This window comes from Kryptolebias marmoratus, linkage group LG1 (assembly GCF_001649575.2).
Source record: "Kryptolebias marmoratus isolate JLee-2015 linkage group LG1, ASM164957v2, whole genome shotgun sequence".
In the NCBI taxonomy this organism is placed as follows: domain Eukaryota; kingdom Metazoa; phylum Chordata; class Actinopteri; order Cyprinodontiformes; family Rivulidae; genus Kryptolebias; species Kryptolebias marmoratus.
In genome coordinates, this window is record NC_051430.1 from 35476563 (window position 1) to 35497333 (window position 20771).

Genomic DNA, 20771 nt, shown 5'->3' on the forward strand with positions numbered 1-20771 from the left:
TTGGCTTCGGTCGCTGCTCCTGCACGCTCCCGGCATTCTGATGTTAACAGGAAGTGACGTCACGTGTCTTCTTCCTGAGTTATTTGGGCTTATTTTGTATTCCACGCTACACAAACCCACAAAGAAGAGACTAGACCGTAGAAACGGTGGCAAATCACTTTAGAAACAATAAATATTGGGTTAAAGTCGCAATCGCAACATCGCGAAAGCCTGGAGGGTCTGAAAAAGAAGAGTTTGGATTTCCATTGCTCAGTGGTGTGTTACCAAACATATCTAAAACTGTCGCCAACTCGGCCATGAATCAAACTAACCTCCAGTGGCTCTGGACGGGGCCGTGTACTCTTTGTTTTGAAGCCAACCTAATTTAAAGGATATGCTGACTTGCCGGGTGTCTTCTGGGCTTGTCCTCACGTCTTCCTGTTACGTTTGTTTTCACAGTTTACCAAAGGTTGTGAAGAGACGCGTAAACGCCCTCAAAAACCTGCAGGTTAAATGTGCCCACATTGAGGCCAAATTTTATGAAGAAGTCCATGAACTGGAGAGAAAGTACGCAGCCCTGTACCAGCCCCTTTTTGACAAAGTAAGTCTTTTGTTAATTATTCTTTAATTTTTCATTTATACTGCGTTACTGAAGCCGAACTTTCAGCTGTCATTTTGTTGCTTGAAAACTGTCTGTAGGGTCTTCAGGCACCTCCACAATTATTACAAAACAGTTTAGATTCTCTGCAAATATCAGGTTTGTGAATAAACGCCAAGAGGGTTCTGCTATGTTTAGCTTCTGTTTATCCAAAACACTGTGAAACTGAAATTCAAATTAAAATGAGTCTGGCTTATTTTACATAAACACTGATTTATACATTTTCTTGTGTAATGAGTCCACAATAATATATGCCAAAAACACTTTCAGGCACTGACATGCAGTTAGCATAGATGCTAACTAGAGACTAATTAATCAAGCAGCTGATATTAATTGGCTGATGGTGGCTATGTTTATTTAAAGAGAAATAAACAAGTAACTGACAATGCCTGTGCATCAGTTACCAAGTAGGAAAATAAAGCTGCAGCAGCCTTTTGTTAAATGAAAAATACATTGGCCAAAAATTTTTAATAATCAGTGTTTTATTTCAGCGATCGGCTGTAGACCATCTGTCGACTTGCTAACTGAGCTTTTCTGTGGGATTAACTCGATCAGCATTGTCCGTCGTTGAAATTCATACAGTTTCAAAGAACATTACGTAAGACAGTCATGTTATAACTTTAACTTTTACGATATATTCTTCAGGGTGCTGCAAAGAAAGATGTGAAAACCCAGCTTTGTTGTTTCTACGGCAACTCTGCTGGGACGAAACGACCTGCACGGATTAATGTTAACAAAATACATTGTTGACGCGTCTTTTCAGAGTGATGCAAAGTTTAGTGTGCTCAGTCTTTAACTAGTAATGTAAAACTACAAAAAATAAAAGCATAAATAAATAAAATCTTAGCTGCACAGAGTAGTTGTTCAGCTCCAAATCACATTCAGTTTCAACAACATTTCAACTTATTTGCAGTTTAAATCTTAGCAAATATCAGCATCAGTTTGTGCCGACAACTTTAGTGTTTGGTTTTGTTTTTATTTGGGATTCATCACTTTATTTAGCCAAATATGTGATCATTTTTGCATATTAAACCAATTAACTAACGTGACGTTTGCTTCCAGAGAAGTGAAATCGTGACAGCAGCCTATGAGCCCACAGATGAGGAGTGTGAATGGAAGGCTGATGAGGAGGAAGAGCTGACAGTAAGTAAGCAGGTACAGGTGACGTATACACACCTGCATGCTTCCCGTCTGAACTCTTACAGCCCGTTGTCATTTCTGTGCTGCCCATTTAAATCACTCCTCAAATAAATGTTTGTCTGAACCAGGATGAGATGAAGGAAAAAGCCAAGTTGGAGGAAGAGAAGAAGGATGAGGAGAAGGAAGACCCCAAAGGCATCCCAGAGTTCTGGTTAACAGTTTTCAAGAACGTGGACCTGCTCAGCGACATGCTGCAGGTGGGTTTATTCAGAAAGGGGGAAAGTGTCACACACAGCAGCTGATTTAATGCAAAAAGTCCAGATTTGCCTCCACCTGCTGGCAGAAGTGTGTATGAAGGTGTCCTGCCAGCCTAAAACCCTGAAACGTTACTGAAGCAGTTTTGTTTCTAAACCTAGCTTGTTTTTCTTCTCAGGAACACGATGAGCCCATACTTAAACATTTACAAGATATTAAAGTAAAATTCTCCGATCCAGGGCAGCCCATGGTGAGTCCATCTGAGCGTTTCTCTTCATTCTGCTCGTACCGGCGGGTTGTAACTTTTATTTTCTTTCCCCAGAGCTTCACATTAGAGTTCCACTTTGAGCCCAATGAGTTCTTTACAAATACAGTGTTGACAAAAACTTACAAGATGAGGTCAGAGCCCGACGAGAACGACCCGTTTTCCTTTGATGGACCAGAGATCATAAGCTGCACAGGGTGAGGCTGGAACTGATGACTTTCTTCTTCCAGGCCTTTCCTCTCTGAATCGACACAATCTGTTTCCCCCTCCAGGCTCTTGTCAAATCTGAATCATTTTTTTTGGCTGCTGGACGCTGACTTTGCTTCCCACCGCTTGTTTTCCAACAGATGCACGATCGACTGGACGAAAGGAAAGAACGTCACGTTGAAAACGATCAAGAAGAAACAGAAGCACAAGGGCCGTGGCACAGTGAGGACCGTCACCAAAACCATCCCCAACGACTCCTTCTTCAACTTCTTTACCCCACCAGAGGGTAAGGCTCATCAGAGTCTGGGTTCAAATATTTAATTTTGTTTTTTAAACGTGAAATTTGATGTTAACAGGACTTATCGTCTTTGTGTTTACAGTTCCTGAAAATGGAGAGCTGGTGAGTCAGGCTGAATCTGTTTGTTTGTTGGACCTTGACTTTACAGATTTTCAGATTAAAGCATCCTGGATTAAAACTCATTGTAGGTCCAGTCAAATTTATCAGTACTGATGCTGAACTTCCCTTCATTATGTAATAATTGCACATCTTATAAGTGGAAACGTGTCTGTGTGTGCACATGCAGCTCTACAATAACACAAATGATGTTTCAGACTAATAATTTTTATACACCTGTCCTAAAACGGGACATGTTTTGGCACAGTCTGTCTGTGGACAGTTTCTTGTCCGAGCTCTGAATTGATAAATGCAATGAAAGTGTTAGAATCCTGCTGGTACTTGAGTCCTCAGCCTGGATCTGTAGAAACCAGTTTTCATTCAGCTGCCTTTTACACCTTCCATGCTTCCTTAGTGTTTCTGATGTCGGACTGTAAAAACCTCAACATGAAAGTAGGGCTGCAGGATATGAGAACAGCCTGTGAGTGTAATAATGACAGTATCAGTTGTAATAAACGTGCATTTTATTTAATCCTGACTTTCCTCTGTCATCATCATGTAAACCATGTTGGGCTTCACGGCCTGCAGGTCTGTTCGTTTACACGCCGGTGCTTCAAATATAATCACCTGTGGTTTAATGATTGTGTTGAGGATACATGTTGGATCTATCATGCATCCCTGTATTGATTATCAACAAATCAGTCATTGCAATCCAATAATTCACATCGTTAGAAATGTGCGGCCTTCTTGATCACCAAAAAACAACCTGTCAGGTTTGGGGAAAATGAAGTTTAATTTCCTTCATCCAGCTGCATGTGACACACCTTAAAGCAGACCAAAGCTACTTTTAAAACCCTTCACCTTTTTAATGTTTTAGGAAGAATAAATCCCCTCAGTTGAAATGTCATTACTTTAGTTTGTTCCTGCTTTTATTATTCTTTGGAGCTAAAGTAATCCTATGTTTGTGCTTTTAAAAGTGTGGGTAGTATATGAAAAACAACAAGCCTCTTTTTAATATTTAATCCCATCGGCAGCCGTTATGTGACACTGCCTGCTCCAGGGAAAAATGCAGGAATCAAACCGTAGGCGGCTCGATGTGTTTCAGGATGAAGACTCGGAGGCAGTCCTGGCTGCAGATTTTGAAATCGGCCACTTCATCCGTGAGCGCATCGTCCCCCGGGCTGTGCTGTACTTCACAGGGGAGGCCATCGAGGACGACGACGACGACGTGAGTACGGGTCTCTGATGTCGCGCTCGGCCGAGCTTTCTTACTTCCGGCTTCATCAAGACATCTTTTTTATTGCAGTATGATGAAGAAGGAGAAGAAGCAGATGATGAGGTAAAACAAACCGAACAGTTTTGAATTGAATCCCAACTGAAGCTTTTGTTTAATGTTTACTGAGACTGAAGCTGTGTCTCTTATTAGGAAGGTGAAGAGGAGGCTGATGAAGAGAACGACCCCGACTATGATCCCAAGGTGAGATGGCAAACACGCAGAGTCCCGACTTCCTGTAAAGATCTCGTGTCCTCAGTAAGCACTGGCTCAGCAGTTCTCCACCTCAGCCGTGGATGGTTGCAGTTACTCCAGTAAACATGTCTGCGGGTGGAGAACTGCTGTCCCGTCACGGAGAATACACACTGTCAAACTCATCTCATTTAATGCCAGCTTTAACTTCCAGCTTCTAATCCCAATTTAACACACAAACCCCCTCTTATATGTTCTTATTGTTTCTCTTCTGTATGTTCAGTATGTCTGCATGCCATTATTAAACCCAAAGGTTTTACCTGAAGTAAAACGGATCTGTTGTGGTTTAAACAGGAAATCTATTTAAAAATGTGTCGTAGTTAAAGTGTACAGTATTAATCCAAACTATTGTTCAGTCTTGTTTGTATTAATAGCCGATAAATAGAAAATTAAAGTTCCTAATTATTGTGGCTAAATTACACCCAAGTTGAATTATTTCCGACGCATGGCTTCCTTCCCACCCTGCGGTTCACGTTTGTGTGAGGAGTGAACAGTTTTAACGTAAGACAGACTTCTGCGTAGAAACATCGGGGCTGAGAGGAGGGATTACATTTATCTTCATGTTTTTTAACAGTAAATTACAGTAAAAGGACATTTATTATGGACTGACTACTTAAATGAGTTTAAATAATTGTTTTAGTTACAGATAAGTTTGTAATTCATTGTCAAGATACAGAATACTTTCAGGATGGTCTTTTGGAGCAAGTTTTTGTCCTCACTAGTTTTGCATTTATTGCTTTCATTATAAAAACTTAAGAGCACATAAAATTGACAAAATGGACCAATAAAATTGAAATGACATTCTTCAGAACAGAAGCAGAAATAATTGAATAAAGCTATTTGGTACAACTGGAGTTTTTATACATTTATAATTTACAGATAACCTGAAGGTTAATTGAATTTTCCATAAGCTTCACTTCAGACAAATGCTGTAAAACAAACTGATGAACAGGAAGTTGGCTTCAAATGCTGAAACATGACAGCTGATGGCTTCAGGGTTTCCATACTTTACTTTAACCAGATTTATAAAGCTTGGAAGTAGGGCTGGAAACAATCAGTAATATTTTACAGCTATATCACAAATAGACCCTTAATTGTTTTCTTTTTTAAATGTGCACAAATTTAAATGCAATGTAATGTAATAAACTAGAAATGTTTGTGATATTTTACAATATTGATCTTCAAAATCACACAGGATTCCAAATAATCAGATGCAAAGTGTGCAAAAAACAAATTTGTAAACCAGATGGCCCACCTCCTCTCTAAATGACCACAGGTGGTGTTGGTGGTGACAGAACGTGTGGGTTTGAATTAATTAATAAAGAAGAGGGACCGTGCACGTTTAGATGGTTGTATAAATGCGTGGCCACTTGCTGCAGGGCAGCAGTGGAAACCTGTGGACATGTGAGGTTTGCAGTGGATGACCTCAGGGGGTGAAACAAACTCACAGCAGGGCTTTGATTGATTATTCTTTTTACCAACTCTAAACAGGAGCCAGATGATATCTCCATCCTTCCAAAACAAAATGTTTGTTCATCTGCTGCCTCCGGCTGCTTGCTAACCCCATCAGTCTGTCTTCTTTAACTGTTGCACGCCGGATCATTTTCCTCATTCAGAAAATGTTGCCTCTGATACCAGAGAAAATGTACACCAATACAATTTATTCCTCCTCACGCAGACTGACGAGCAATACTTCGAGTATTTTTGATGGAACACAGCTTTTTGTTCAAGACGTTTATAGTTTAGACCCTCAGCCAGATCAGATCAGGAAGTGTTTGATTGTGTTGAGACGTCAGAGGATCATTTATAGGTGCATCCTTCGTGGAGTTTTTTCCTCATCTAATTACCTAATTTGCTCGTCTACTTGTTGCCTGTTCTAAAGGAACGGCAGTCAACGATTTCCTAATCAGAGGGCAGCTGGAAACTTTGGCTGCCAGTAATGGACTCAGAGATGGAAACAAGTCCACAGCTGTTTATATGGAGCCGTTAACAAACCATCATCAAGGTTTGCTTGTCTGATGGTAACATGGCAAACCTTTTCAGACCCTCCAGGATTTCACGATGTTGCGATCGCAACTATTAACGCAAAATCAAGCAAACCCCGCAAAATCGCAACTTTCTGCAACTTTGTCCAACACACAGCAACTTTACCGCAACTTTAACCCAATATTTATTGTTTCTGAAGTGATTCGCCACCGTTTCTGCGGTCTAGTCTCTTCTTTGTGGGTTTGTGTAGCGTGGAATACAAAATAAGCCCAAATAACTCAGGAAGAAGACACGTGACGTCACTTTGTGTCTGCAAAACATGTGAGGAGAGCTGCAGACCAGGGACAATCCAGAAATGCTCATGAATGTCAGTTTAGAAGCTATCAAAGTTCTCAAATAAAGCAGCTTTTGAGAATGTCAAAAAATGCCTGTGAAATCCTGCATTGCCTGAAGAGACATCAGCCGGGACAGCAGCCACAACACAGCCCAGGAAGGCGGCGGGTATCTTTAACACACGAAGGCCGTCTTTATGAAAAGCAGACTCGCTGCTACTTTTCACCTGTCAGAAGATGAAGCTGCTCAGGATTTAATAATCACAGGATTTAGACTGAAGGTTATCAGAGGTAACCACAGTTTACATTTTTATTTCACCCTTTTCAATAAATGTAGTTTATTTACCTTACTGAAGCCACGTTAAAAGGAATGTCTATATACTTTGAATTAGTTTTAAATAAAACTTTTGTCTTTTAAAACCAGCTTTTCCTTTTGAGCAAAAAATTAAGAAGTGCCTAATTCCAAACGGCTTCATTTTTTTGACGTTTCCTGAGAATAAAGTATTTTTTGATCTACATATCTGTGGGGGCAAATAAAAACAAACTGTCCCACCTGGAAGTTTGACCTGATTCTGACTCCTGCTGCTGCTTTGCTGAGCTTGAAGATCTTTGACATTCTGTATTCTGCTAATTTTGCTTGTATATTTTTCTATTCATTGTTTTTGTTTTTTGTTTCATCTTCAGTCACTTTTGCATCTTTTGTCAGCTACTTTTTAAATTTTTCCTCACTAGGTTTAAATGGTGACAGTAGAAAAATAACCTTATCCTGGTAGGTACAGCTTGACTCGGCTCATTTAATGACCCCCCATCCCTCATGTCCCTCCTGCAGTTCTGGCTTGTTTTCCATCCATCCCCCTTCCTCCTCCTCCTCCTCCTGCCGCCGTCCTGCACTCTCTCTCTCTCGTTACTAACCCACCGGTTTGTTGTTGGTTTGGTTTTAAAGCTTAACCCATTCAGAGATCACCGTTTGCACTCGTAAAGCTTGTCCAGCCCTCCTTTTTTTGTTCATGTTCCCATGGTGATATTGTCCTCTGCTGGCTAATTTTTGACTTGTGTCAGGATGAGGATTTGTCTTCCATAAATTCTGTGCTTTCATGTTGATCTGTTTGAACAGTTCTCTATAGATCTGCTTTAATGCTGTTTTCCCTGTCTGCTATAATGTGACAAACCAACCAATATTTTGTTGGCACTCAAAACCTGAAGCACAACTGAAGTATGCACTGAAGGGTAATACAACTAATGGCTGCAAAAATGAGTCTGAAAGCCTTTAAAGATGCCAAACGGCTTTCTGCAGTAAAAGCCCGTATATTCGTCTGTAAAGTCTGCAGTTTGGGGAGGTTTACGGTTAGATCAACTTGTCAGCGTTGGTCAGGAGCAGACGTATGTTGTGAGCGCCATGTCCAACTTATTCACTAGAAGCTGCATCACCTGAATGGAAATGTTAACGGCATGAAGAAAACCTGCCCGAGGTACTCAGAGCCCCTCGCTGACAGCTCAGACTTAACACACCTGAAGTTTTTATAGCAGCGGACATGTTGGGACTCTGAGAAGTATGATGTAGAAGTAATACGCTGAAAGTACTAGAATCAGCTGAGCAAGTACAAACTATCGTTTACAGCCTGTTCAAATCTTCTGTATACCTGTCAACATACATCTGTTTGTTTCCTTTAAAGCAGGGGTCTCCAGTCCTGGTCCTCAGGGCCTCCATCCTGCAGGTTTTACCTGTTCCTCTGCTCCAACACACCTGATTTGAATCAGTGGCTGATTAACAGGCAGAACATGAAGAGGTGATTTAACCATGAATCAGGTGTGTTGGAGCAGAGAAACAAGGAAAACCTGCAGGATGGAGGCCCTGAGGACCAGGACTGAACACCCCTGCTTTAAAGTAGCTGAACTGAGGTCAACACCAAACCTAACAGTTATAGTCCAGTTTTAATCTCATCCAGATTCTATAAAGCACTCTGTAGTGCATTTCTTATTTCCACATCCATAAAGTTCTTTCCCCTATTTGTTCTTCACTCACTTTACAAAGAACTTTTTACTCTTCTCACCTGAAGATTGAACCTCGAGTTGCTGTCAGCCACCATCTAAACCCAAAACAAATGGATTATAAATTGAATCTGAAGCCAGGTCGATGTGATTTTTGTCCCATCTGTATGTGACAGATTATCGGAAAGGTTTTTGTCAAATATGTTGATCTGCTACAGCACAAATGTTACACAGACTCTACTTTATTCATCTAATATCCTGGCTCTTATTTGGCTGATTTTGAGGTGTCTAAATGTCGGTTTTTAGGGTTAGTCAATCAACAATAGCGGCATGAATATTATTTTTTTATTTGTTGAATTGCAACTCTAAGGAAAGTGGAATAGAAGGAGATTGTGTGTTTTTAAAGAAACGATGCAGTAAAACACAAAGGCCTCATCCAGTCTGAGACCTGCACCTGTCGTCCACATGCAAACTTTTTGAAACAAATGTCTCTACGAAGTGAAGGTTTTGAAAGCCGTTCTTAGTGTGCGTGCCAAATCCAAGTTTGGGAGAAACTGTGACGCTGCAGCTGCTAAAAGATCTGTCCAAACTGTTTCCATTTTCCATCAAGCATGTCCAGAAAGGATCTGTTTTTAGACAGAATTAACCTGTCAAATAGATACAAATAGTGTTTGGGGTTGACCAGCCATGTTTGGAAGGTTCCTTTTTGTGTTTAATCCTACATTTATTCCCACCTACTGGTTTGGCACAGGTATTTGTCTTTGCCAGTGAAAGGAAAGAATATTTATAAAAAAACAACCAAGTAGTGCAGTTGATCCCTAAATGTGACAGTATTTGTTCATTAGTGCCACCTAGTGGTTAAAACTGCAGCAACACCTTTGATTTAATGAGCTCAATGTTACATAAAAAAAGGTTAATTTGTTATTTATAATGTGGAAAGCATCTTTTCTGCTGAGTTTCTGTAAGAGTTGAACACAAATACAGCTGGCAGGTTTAATTTTTGAGTCAGTTTTTATGAAAGTTTATATTGCCGTTTTAAAACGAGCAGTAATTTTTATTAGGTAGTTAATTAATCTCAATAGCAATAACTGACAGTTATTAATTTGCTTTGTTGCTTAAATTGAATCAAACTAATATTAAATTGTCAGAATCGTATCACATTTGTTTTTGCTGCAGATTCGTATCGACAGTTAACCAGAGAAGCACAGCCCTGTCCCTCATGTTTGCCTCAGTATTTATGTGTTATAATCAAAATATGAATAGTTAGAATCCGTATCTGATTATCTGCTCCCACCTGCTCGGTGTAACACAGATATGGTTCCTTTCATTGTTGGTAATGCCTTTAAATTTTATTTTCAAATAAGAGTGCTGTCTGTCCTGGGGTTAGTTTGGAGGCCAGGGACTGCTTGTGGTTTTTCTGGACACAGTTGGTGCTTTCAGACTTCTGAGAACCTCAGCCTCAGTCCGATGCAACCTTTCTGATTTTAAATAAATATTACAATCCATCTGGTGTTAAAGAGCTGCTGGAAGGTCGGCCATCTTTACCTGGTTACAGTAGAACTGAGTAAATGTTGAAACTGGCTGTAGCCCTCAAGCAGCACTCAGTCCATATTAGTCCAAGGTGGACAATGGTCACCATGTGCATATGTCATTTTTGTGTTTCGGTGCTGAATCAGACAGTTTGTAGCTGCTTGTTGAATGTTAGGTCTTGAAGTGGCTGTGGTTGTGTAGTTGTTTAAGTTGTGGCAGCATGTGTGACGTGCTAACCTTCCACGCTGTTGTGGTTTCTTGCAGAAGGACGCAGCCCCCCCAGCTGAGTGCAGGCAGCAGTGAAGCCTTCCCGGCTGCCCCGAGGATCAACTGCACTGTAACTGCTTCTCAAATTAAAACAACAACAAAAATAGTTACTTCTCGCCTTATAATGTTTTGTATTTTTCTTGGTAGGGAATTTGAAGAAAAAGTTTCCAGATTTTTGTTACAAAAACAATGGTAATATACCGGAGCTGTTTGGCTCACTATACATAGTATTTTATTAGACCTGTTTTCTTCCTTCTCTGTACAATAGACCTCCTCTCAAAAAGCATGACCCTGTCTCTTCACTGCTAAACTAGTTTGGGTTTTTGTGAAGTTTTTGGATGTATTTGCTCTTAGACAACAGCTGTGGTTTCGGCTGCAGCACCGTGGCATCACTTCACCCCCCCCGACTCATTCGTTCATTCGATCAGAGCTCCAGGTCGGCCCAGGTGACCCCCCCACGCTGCTCTCTCGTCTCTTGGCACTTCACCAAGCTGTAGCATTTTGAACCCCTGCGATAAACAACCTGCAGTTCAGGTCCTGTTGTGGACGGGGGGGCGATGGGTCGGCGTGCTCGTTCTCCCGTGTTCCACTCGATACATTCCAGGATGCAGACGGGCAGGAACGCCGCTCGTCTCCTCTCCCCCTTAAACATTCCAGGAAGTTCAGGGAACGATGAAGGGAGGGGAGTGAGCCGGTGGTGTGCCGGGTGACGGTGTAACAGCATTACCTTTACTGGCTGGATGTTCGGGACATGTAGCACAATGAAAGGATCAGACCCCCCCNTCCCAGACTTCAGTCTAGCTTTCTGAGCTCTTGTACATTTCTTTGAATCACTGTGAAAGAAAATGGGTCATCTTATTCCGGGTGTTGTTTTGGCCAGTGACCCGTCTCGACCCGTCTCGACCCTCCACCCAGAATGCCACAGAGAAGCACGTCAAAGCAATACTTGGTCAGGAAAAGAGGGGGGTTCACGTTTCGTTTCCAAGCTGGATTAGAGAACAGGAGTTCCTGTCGGGTCAGCTGTTGTCAAGGCAAAAATGCTATGCTACAAAAATACTTATGTACTCAATACCTGTATGTGGATGTTATTCAATAAATTGGTTAAACATGTTTCTAGTTTCTTTGTCTTTAATAACAAGTCTTGAGAAAATTTAAATTTTATCGTTTTCCAGATTGTATTTTCTAAATTTTCTGAAAGTTGCTCAAACTTCAGGAGCATCTTTCATCTTGCCTGGAGAAAGGAGCAGATGGTTCTTTCCTGGGAGGTCTGGTGTGTCCTAAAGGTAAATGTGACAAAAGAAAAGGGCAACCACAGGTTCATGGATGATTTAGGTAAATTTCTTTTTTTAATTGGTCAAATTTTCCATGCGAGTCTGAAAACATGGAGATTGATCATGTAGGAACCTTGTCTGGGTTCTTATTGCGCCAGCAGAGAGAGCTGTAGGCCAACATTCAGGACAGATGCTCTGTGGACTGAATGGATCTTACAGAGAAAACTGAACGAGTCTGATGGGAAATGACAATAAAATAAAATAAAAAGGGTGAAAGTGGTGCTGATTGTAACTAATGTTAGGAGCAGATCATCTGGACTCGAACGTTGCTGGTTGACAGCTCTCCCAATCTGTTTCTATATTTGTAAATATTTTTGGAAAGTATAGAAGTTTAAAAAAAAAAAACCTGAATGTTTTATTAAATGGGTAAAAAGTAAATAAAAATAAACGGTGCTGAGTCAGCATTCAGACAATAACCACTTGTATCGAGACATGACTGTAACATGGTTATCCGCCTGTGATTGTGGGGGGCGGTGCTGTCCTCCAGACCCCGCCCGCCCCACCAACACTGACCGGAGCAGAGAGGCAGACAGTCAGTCAGACAGACAGACAGAGAGGCAGACAGCCAGCAGCGCTCCTCTCCTCCAGGACACTCCGGCACACAGACGCGCATCCAGCCGCCCATCGGTCCCCTCAGCCGGCGCCGACCATGCTGGAGGACGGGAGGAAGGTGTTCAAGGAGGGGCTGCTGGAGAAGCGCAGCGACGGGCTGCTGCAGCTGTGGAAGAAGAAGCGCTGCTTCCTGACGGAGGACGGCGTGAGGCTGCTGCCGCCCAAGCAGCACGACCACCCGCAGCAGCAGCCCGGGGGAGGCGGGGGGGACACGGGCAAAGTCAAGGAGCTGCACTTCGCCAACATGAAGACCGTGGACTGCGTGGAGCGCAAGGGCAAGTACGTGTACTTCACCGTGGTGATGACGGAGGGGAAGGAGATCGACTTCAGGTGCCCGCAGGACGAGGGCTGGAACGCGGAGATCACCTTGCAGATGGTCCAGTACAAGAACCGGCAGGCGATCCTGGCCGTCAAGTCCACCCGGCAGAAGCAGCAGCTGCTCGTGGTGCCCATGGTGCCCCTGCCAGGCCAGAAAACCGTCCGGAGCGCCCCGAACGTGGCGTGACCCGCCGCGGCCAGGGGCGCGTCCAGGGGCGCGGCGCCAGCGGTAAGAAAGCAGGGGGCTGGGGGGGCTGGACGGGTTGACCCTCTGAAAAAGAAGCACTTCCTGGATATAATACAGAGAGGGAGGATATGTGCTTTGGTTCCCAAACTTTCAATGTATGACCCACAAAATACCCAAAGTATAGTTGGTGTCCAAACAACATTCCTGTTAGGCCCATGAAAACAGGGACACATTCCAGGTCCCGGAGACTTTATTTAGCACAATCGTTGTCCCCCTGTTTATAGTGTCTTTTTGGACTCTGTTTCAGCCGATCAGCTAACAAAACGTTCAGGACTTTGTCCTAAAATCTTCTTTAGTGTAACAGTTTCAGTTTTAGCCTTTAGTTGCACTTCTGCTAATTTTAGCTTTTAGCTAGTGTTTTGCTTATTTTAGGTTTTACCTATGGTTTGCTAGTTTTAGCTGTTCTGTTGGTTTTAGCTTCTAGACACCATGTTGCTTGTTTTAGCTTTCAGCTAGTTCTTTGCTGGTTTTAGCTACTGTTCTTCTAGTTTTAGCCTTTAGCTTCTCTTCCACGGACTTTTGTTTTTAGCTACAGTTCTGATCATTTTAGCTTTTAGCTACTGCTTTGCTGCTTTTAGCTTTACCTTCTGGATTGGTGGGTTAAGCTTTTAGCTACTGTTTTGCTCATTTTAGCTATTAGCTGTTGTTCTGCTAGTTGCCACTTTGCTGATTTTAGCTTTTAGCTAGTGATTTGCTTACTTTAGGGTTTACATATGGTTTTGCTAGTTTTAGCTGTTCTGTTGGTTTTTGGCTTTCAGCTAGTTATTTGCTGGTTTTAGCTACTGTTCTGCTTGTTTTAGCTTTTAGCTTCTCCTCTGCTGATTTTTGTTTTTAGCTACAGTTCTGATAATTTTAGCTTTTAGCTAATGCTTTGCTGCTTTTAGCTTCTGGATTGCTGGTTTTAGCTTTTAGCTGCTGTTCTGCTAGTTTTAACTTGTAGCTGTTGTTCAGCTGGTTTTAGCTTTTAGCATTTGTTTAGCTAGTTTTGGCTGAATAAAAATGAAAACTGAATAATTTTAACCTTTAGCTTTGAATAAGATCATTTTAGCTTTAGTCTGCTTTGAATCTTTTCTGAAATATTTCTGGAACAAATGCATCTTAAACTTCCTGTAATCAGTGCAGATGTTCATAGATAAATGTTTAGCTGAGGGAAGCAGCTGCTCCGTGCCCACATCTGAAGCTAAATGCAAATTTAGCTTCTAAATGTGCTGCAGCTCAGCTACATGAGCTTAAAGTTGCTTCACATGCGGCTCCCTGTGCACACCGGGCTTTGGCTTCAGCACAGAAAGTGAATTAATGAAGTCCTAAGTCTTGAGTGTCATTATCAAAGCTTTGTTTTCCCTCACATGTCATCATTCTGATTAAAAATAATAAATATGTATAAATAATCTACTTCCACATTCAATTCCAGCTCAATATCTGTAAATCGGAGTAAGTTGGAGCCATTTTTGTTAGCTAAGGTTGATTAGCTGTGACGACCGTCTTAAAACGGTTAATCAGCTGTAGAGCTTCATGAAAATCTGTCCGCAGGCTCGTGAGATATTTCGCTAACAGACACGGACACGTGCAGAAACAAGTGACTTCATACACAGATCACCTTTCAGATATTTATCCGCAACTGTCTAACGGATTGCATCCGCAGGTGAATCTGACACTCGGCCGAGGAAGAATATGAGCCCCCCCCCCCCCCCCCCCCCCCCCCCCCCTCCCCTCCCACCGCCGCTGCTCCACCGAGGAGGAGACCGCCGTCACGCCGTGGGCTCCACCCACCAGCGCTCCGCCCCTTTGTCAATACAGAGACTTCCTTCACAAAAGACTGATGGACTGAAAGCATGTGAGAAAACCGCTGTATTCCACCGTCTCCTATTTATTAGACGTGTATATATTTTTTTATGAAAGTGTTTCGTCATCGATGAATGTTCCGTGTGGATGCTGTTAGAGAGGAACAGGAAGTAGCTGCCGAGCCGGTCGCAGCGTGGAAATGTGGCGGTCCTTTCCACGAGCTTTAGGGAACGCTCCACGTCTTAGGATGGTTGCTGTAGGTGAGTCGATGAAATGTGTCGGCCATATTTTCATTTTTCAGCAGAGCCAAAGACTCATTTGATACATTTCAGTTTTATGTTGGTCAGTGTTTCATCCCCACTTTACACAGAAACAAACACAAAGTGTGGATAAAGTAAACTTGCTCCAACTTCTACAGGCTGGATTAGTTAACAGCTCAGCGTTTCCGTTGAGTTTGAGTCTGAAGCCTAAAGGTCGTACCTCGTCGGGCTGCGGCTGTTGGAGACTCGGGATTCGTGTTTGTCACCAGCGAGCCGTGCGGCCACCTTTTCAGCAGCCAGGTTCAGTTTTCAGCGTTTGACCCGTAAAATAAAAATCACAGACCCGTGACCCCGTGACCCCAGCTGTTGCTGGATGAAGTGTTTGGAGCAGGATTCAAATTATTATTATTTTTTTATCATAAACGTTGTTCGACCTGGACATTCAGGGCTGTAACCTCGATAGTTTTTTTGTTTTTTTCATCATAAGGAGAGTTCCCCTGCCCGGCGTCAAGGTGCTCCAGAATTATGGAAACCAACCTGAGAAGAAATTTGTTCAAAGTTCAAGCAATAAGACGGCAAACGTCTGCGTCCTCTCGAATATTTTGAGACATTTTGGAGACTCTCCCGTGAACGCCGTTCCTAAACTAGTCGCCAACAGTCTCGGCCCGGTTTAGTTATGTGGTTGTACAGAAAAGCTAACATGAACCATAAATTAGACTGAGCTGCTTCAGAGACAGGAGAAGTGATTAAAATCCATCATTTTTATAAAGTAATATCACACAAACACCAGGTAAAGCCTTGACAACAGTAAGGGTTCTTAGTTCTCAGAAGCTGCTTTGGAAACCGATGGTTATTCACGCAGGCATCGACAGCCTGTCTTAAAAACGCCATCTTTACGCAGCGTTTTCTGTTCACATTCAAGGTGGAGCTCAGTAAGGACCTGAGCTAACAGCCAAGTCGTTAGCAGCTACCAGGAGGGATGGGCGGTGATTTGAAGTCTAATTATGAAGAATGTTTTTGATTTGATTGAATTTTTTAACACCAGCACCAAGTTATTTCCTAAAAGTACACCGTCTACCTCTCACTCCCACCAGGATCTGTTTCTGTCTTTTATTTTGAAAGGGTTATAAAGTGGAAACCATGGTTCCGGGTGAGTTCAGCTTCACCGCTGGACACATCTCTGTACTGGAAGCTTCTGGCTCCCAAAAGGCTTAAATATTCAAAAAATAATTACAAATTGGAAGAGTATTAGGTAAATATGCCCGTCCCTACTTAATAACTAGTATTTAGTTTGTCAGAGCTGGCTCCAAACTTTATTTATAGATATTAAAAATGTATTTTCTTTGGCACTTTATGACAAGGTCTTAAGTAAAAGTGAAAAATGCTTTAGGAGTTACCGTCTTATTTATTCCATGTCACCTATTGTAGACATATGGATAAAAGAAGCCAAATAAAAAATGGCTTCATTGTTGTTTTGGTTTCTAAGACACAAACTAGCCTCCTGCTTTATTGGTTATAAGAAGTGTTGGATCTCTAGTCCTCATGGATCCACCAAAAACCTGAATGTTTAAAAACATCCAGTATTTTCAGTGTTTATAATAAATATCTGAAGTAGTGCAAATAGGGACTAAAGCTGACTGTCAGACATTTATTCAATCCAGGCTCATTAAATGATTGAGGAAGGAAAGCGCTGTTACACAGTCTCTGCAGCAGCTCAGCCTCCGACATGTCTCAGAAAACTTGACATCCTGCAGGCATGAACTGTTTTCCACCAGGAAGTAAACAGATTTCAGTGGTGGCACTCAGCGCCTTTCAGGGGGACGTGTCCGGCAACAGTCTCAGTTATTTCTCCTGATGGAGACTTGACATCATTGATCTCACTGTGGCTCATGTTGCTTCCTGTTTCCTTGCCAGCCCGACACATGCCTGTGTGTTGCTGTCATCATCCTACAGGGTCAACGCTTCGCTGACATGCATTCCTCAGCCAGTTACAGCTGCGCCCTCTGCAGCCACTGTCCACTTTCTTATTTTGATGTGAGATATATTTTCATACCTCAAACAAAATGCATTCCATTAATAAAAGAAAACAAAGAGTCTGGTGTGGTTTCTGTCTGTCCCACAGCAGCGGATCAGCGGGGTCACCTGAATGACCTGGTTCAGTCTCCAGCCTCTTCGAACCTCTCACCCCGTGTTTCCTGCTCTAAATGTAGAAGCCACCCAGGGAGTTGGGTTTCACTGCCAGTTGCTGCCACTTAAATAAACTGCCGGAGTGGAACGTGAAAAGTGCACGTGGCGGCGGCCACTTTGTTGTCTGAAGCCGGGCTGATTCAATTAAACTCGATCCATTGCAGCGGGACACTTTCAGCTCCGACTCGCAGGCTTTCATGCTGACTGCAGCTCTGACAGATAGCTTCAATGGCCGCCTTTATCTGTGAGCTGCTCCATCTGACTCTGTCCTCCATGTCCTCTGTCTTCCATGTCCTCTCTAACTGCATCCATACGTCTCTAACGTCCTTCTGTCCCTCCTCTGGACATGTCCAAACTGTCTCAGTCTGTCCTCTAACTGCATCCATATGTCTCCTCTTTGTCTCTAACATCCTTCTGTCCCTCCTTTGGACATGTCCAAACCGTCTCAGTCTTTATCTCCCAGTCCTTCAACCTGCGCTGGACCTCTGAGGACCTCATTCCTGATCCTGTCCATCCTCGTCCCTCCCAAGGAGAACCTCAACATCTTCAGCTCTGACACTTCCTGTTCTGTCTCCAAACCAGACAACATGGCTGCTCTCACCACTGTCTGGAAACCTTTCCTTTGACCTTTGACCTTTGCTGCCACCCTTTTGTCACAGATCACTCCTGAACCTTTTCTCCATCCTGCTGGACTCTCTTCACCTCTTTACTACACTCCCTGTCCTCCTGGACAGATAAAGTCCTGCACCTCTGTGACCTTTGACCTTGTAGCCTCAGTTCCACCTACCTCCGTCTCATTCACACACAGGTACTCTGTCTTCATACCTGAAATGGTTCAGTTTGTTGTAACCGACCCTAAACTCCAACAGCTGAGTCGTTCTTCAGCTTCCTGAAGGACAAAGTTTAGTTTCGCTCCTGGTGGAAAATACAACCCAGAGTCTGGAGACTGACTGCAGGTAACGTTCTGAAGAGGAGAACCTGAGATACGAACCTTCAACAGAACCGGCACCGGCCTCCTCCAGCTGCTGAGATACCACCTCATGCTGTGTTGCAGAATGGGTTCAAGTCTCAGGAGTAAGGGAATATTCTTTTCAGCACTACTGTTTATGTGGGTCCTGGAAGTCAACAAGTTTCAGTGGGTTCAAGTTCTGCAACGAGACGTGTCCAGATTCGATGCCCTTCCTAAATCCCTGCTGTCACATGTCCACATCAAAGACAGCTGCTTATGGCGAGAAATTAGTTGGCGGTCATCCTGCGATCCAAGTCGTAGCAACAGTTTCTTAAGTCCTGTTTGGAGAGCAGCTGCAGCGGCTGGTTCAAAGGGAAAGCTGCAGGGGGGACTGTAACTTAATCGTCCTCCTGGTGAGCCGTTTGCTGCTTTGGAAGCCAAGTTAGCAATGAAAATTATTATTTTTATAAGGCTGAGGAGTATTGCATCCTACTTGACATGTATGTTCTTCTATTTATCTTCTAGGTATGTTTTTCTTTGCAGATTATACAGGAAATAGATTAAATGCACTCAACATTAATTTATCATTTGTGTGATGTGGACAACAACATAAAATGCATGATCAAGAATAGTTTTGCAAACTGTCATGCGGGGTGGAGAAAGAGGCGAACCCAGAATGCAGACTCATCCTAAAAAACTAAAGAAAGAACAAAAACTAAACAAAATCCAAAACGACAAGCCGAGGCGAGAGACAAGGGACAATGAACCAGCAGGGTGATGGAGAAAGTGACCAGGTTTTAAAGCTGAGGATGATTATGGGAAGTGGGCACAGGTGGAGATGGGCGTGGCAATAACCAGAGCTGACGGGGGATAAATGGAGAATGAAGACAAATGAACAGCAAACAGGAAACCAAACCCCAAAGAAACCAGGAACAAAACACTAAATACAAAAACAAAACCTGACACAAACGGCACATAACTGTAAGCTAGGATTTTCAAAAACTGCCACATGGATCACAAACACTCATCATTTAGTGAGACAACAAAGGGGAATTTGTGTATTTTGTCCCAGTTTTGAGTCCCCAACAGTGACAGCTCAGTGATGTTTTTGAGTCTGTAATCGGTCGAAGCTTGGAGTTTGTTCCACATCTGTTCTGAGCTGTTCAGGGATGGACTTTTCCAATGTGAAGTGTATTTAATACAAGGAGAGGATGAGGCAGAGTGCTCTGCTTCTCACCTTTAAAAGGATAGTTCTCAGGAGTCAGGATGGCTCCCTGGCCCATAATAAGCATTTTAGTCGACTATGGGAAAAAAAACTCAGACTCTGGTTTGCTGTTTACTAACTGCTGAGATCTACATCTCTTTACTTTCATTTATTAGGTTCATCAGCCATATTTAAAGAGGAGAGACTGACTGATAATATATCTATCCATCCATTTCCTGTTGCAGGGCAGCTGGTGCCTACAGATAAAATATTACAATCTCTGTTAATGAATATAACACTGAGGTTCTGACATATCTGAGTGATTAGACATTTATAGTGAGATCAGGAATTTTTCAATCAACCTCCTTTTATTATAAGTGTTTGTGAGCCCAGGCCTTCTCAGCTAAGATGATCTGAAAATGAGTAGCAGGTGCCAACAAGCAGTTATTTAAAGCTGGATGGCAGTAAATCACCATGAAAAATGGCACTATTTCTTTCTGATTGTGTGTCTATGCTAAAAAATCAAAAATAAAAAACCAAACCAAACCTGGAGCATTGCTATAATTTAAAACAAGCCTCACAGAAGAACATTGTCCTGAATAAAGACAGGAATTAGGACCTCACACCAGGAGAGGGACACAGACACTGGGAGTCATGTAGTTAAGATATTAAGCTAAGGATGAGATAACAGCCAGGAAAACTATAAAAAAGAAGCACAAAAGACACGGAAAAACCAGGAAATTGGCTGAATGAATAACTGGTGCAGGCCAGAAACAGTAGGAAGGCAGAAACAAGGATCCACATCTTTACTAATGAATGCAAAATCTACTAATGCCAAAATCTATTTGATGATAATCTGTAGAACAAAAAATGATTTATTAGAGAAATGCATGGGTTGAAGGGTAATTTACATTAAACAAATGCTTGTAGACAGTTCTGGCTGAGCATAACTGTGGTAAAGCATGATACTGCCATAACATTAAAACCACTTAAATTAGGGTCTAAACAGCTTTAAAATATCACACAGTTAGGTCTGTGAAGGGCAGCACTAAAGCAGTGTCACAGGGAAACAGCACTTTATAGATGCTCTAAAGTTGTTGGTTTGTTTTCAGTTTCTCTAGCCACACCCAGGCCTCATTATTGCCACACCTGCTCTCAATCAAGAAATTACTTAAATAGGACCTGCCTGACAAAACAAAAGAAATTCAGGAACCAATGAGAAACAAAGTAATTGAGATCTATCAGTCTGGAAACAGTTATAAAGCCATTTCTGAAGCTTTGGGACTCCAGCGAAACACACTGAGAGCCATTATCCAGAAATGGTGAAAACATGGAACAGGGGTGAGCCTCCCCA

General features: G+C 42.5%; 2 protein-coding genes across 6 annotated transcripts in view; both read left to right on the plus strand.

The window, feature by feature from the left end:
- nap1l1 (nucleosome assembly protein 1-like 1) overlaps window positions 1-11637 on the plus strand; it is a 19695-nt gene extending 8058 nt beyond the window's left edge. For 2 of the 5 annotated variants that reach the window (XM_017431584.3, XM_017431583.3), the window contains exons 5-15: window positions 439-580; window positions 1700-1792; window positions 1906-2034; window positions 2211-2282; window positions 2355-2494; window positions 2645-2790; window positions 2885-2904; window positions 4004-4126; window positions 4205-4237; window positions 4325-4375; window positions 10525-11637. In XM_017431584.3, coding sequence (XP_017287073.1) covers window positions 439-580; window positions 1700-1792; window positions 1906-2034; window positions 2211-2282; window positions 2355-2494; window positions 2645-2790; window positions 2885-2904; window positions 4004-4126; window positions 4205-4237; window positions 4325-4375; window positions 10525-10563 — 988 coding nt within the window. In that variant the 3' untranslated portion in view covers window positions 10564-11637. Of the gene's footprint in view, window positions 1-438; window positions 581-1699; window positions 1793-1905; window positions 2035-2210; window positions 2283-2354; window positions 2495-2644; window positions 2791-2884; window positions 2905-4003; window positions 4127-4204; window positions 4238-4324; window positions 4376-7473; window positions 7511-10524 lie in introns of all 5 variants that reach the window. The other 3 variants (XM_017431586.3, XM_017431585.3, XM_017431587.3) reach the window with 2 other exon arrangements.
- Window positions 11638-12213: 576 nt separating this feature from the next.
- phlda1 (pleckstrin homology-like domain, family A, member 1) lies at window positions 12214-17170 on the plus strand. The gene is made up of 2 exons (XM_017431541.3): window positions 12214-13017; window positions 14678-17170. The coding sequence occupies exon 1, from the start codon at window positions 12508-12510 to the stop codon at window positions 12973-12975; it is 468 nt and encodes a 155-aa protein (XP_017287030.1). The 5' UTR covers window positions 12214-12507; the 3' UTR covers window positions 12976-13017; window positions 14678-17170.
- Window positions 17171-20771: the final 3601 nt, after the last annotated feature.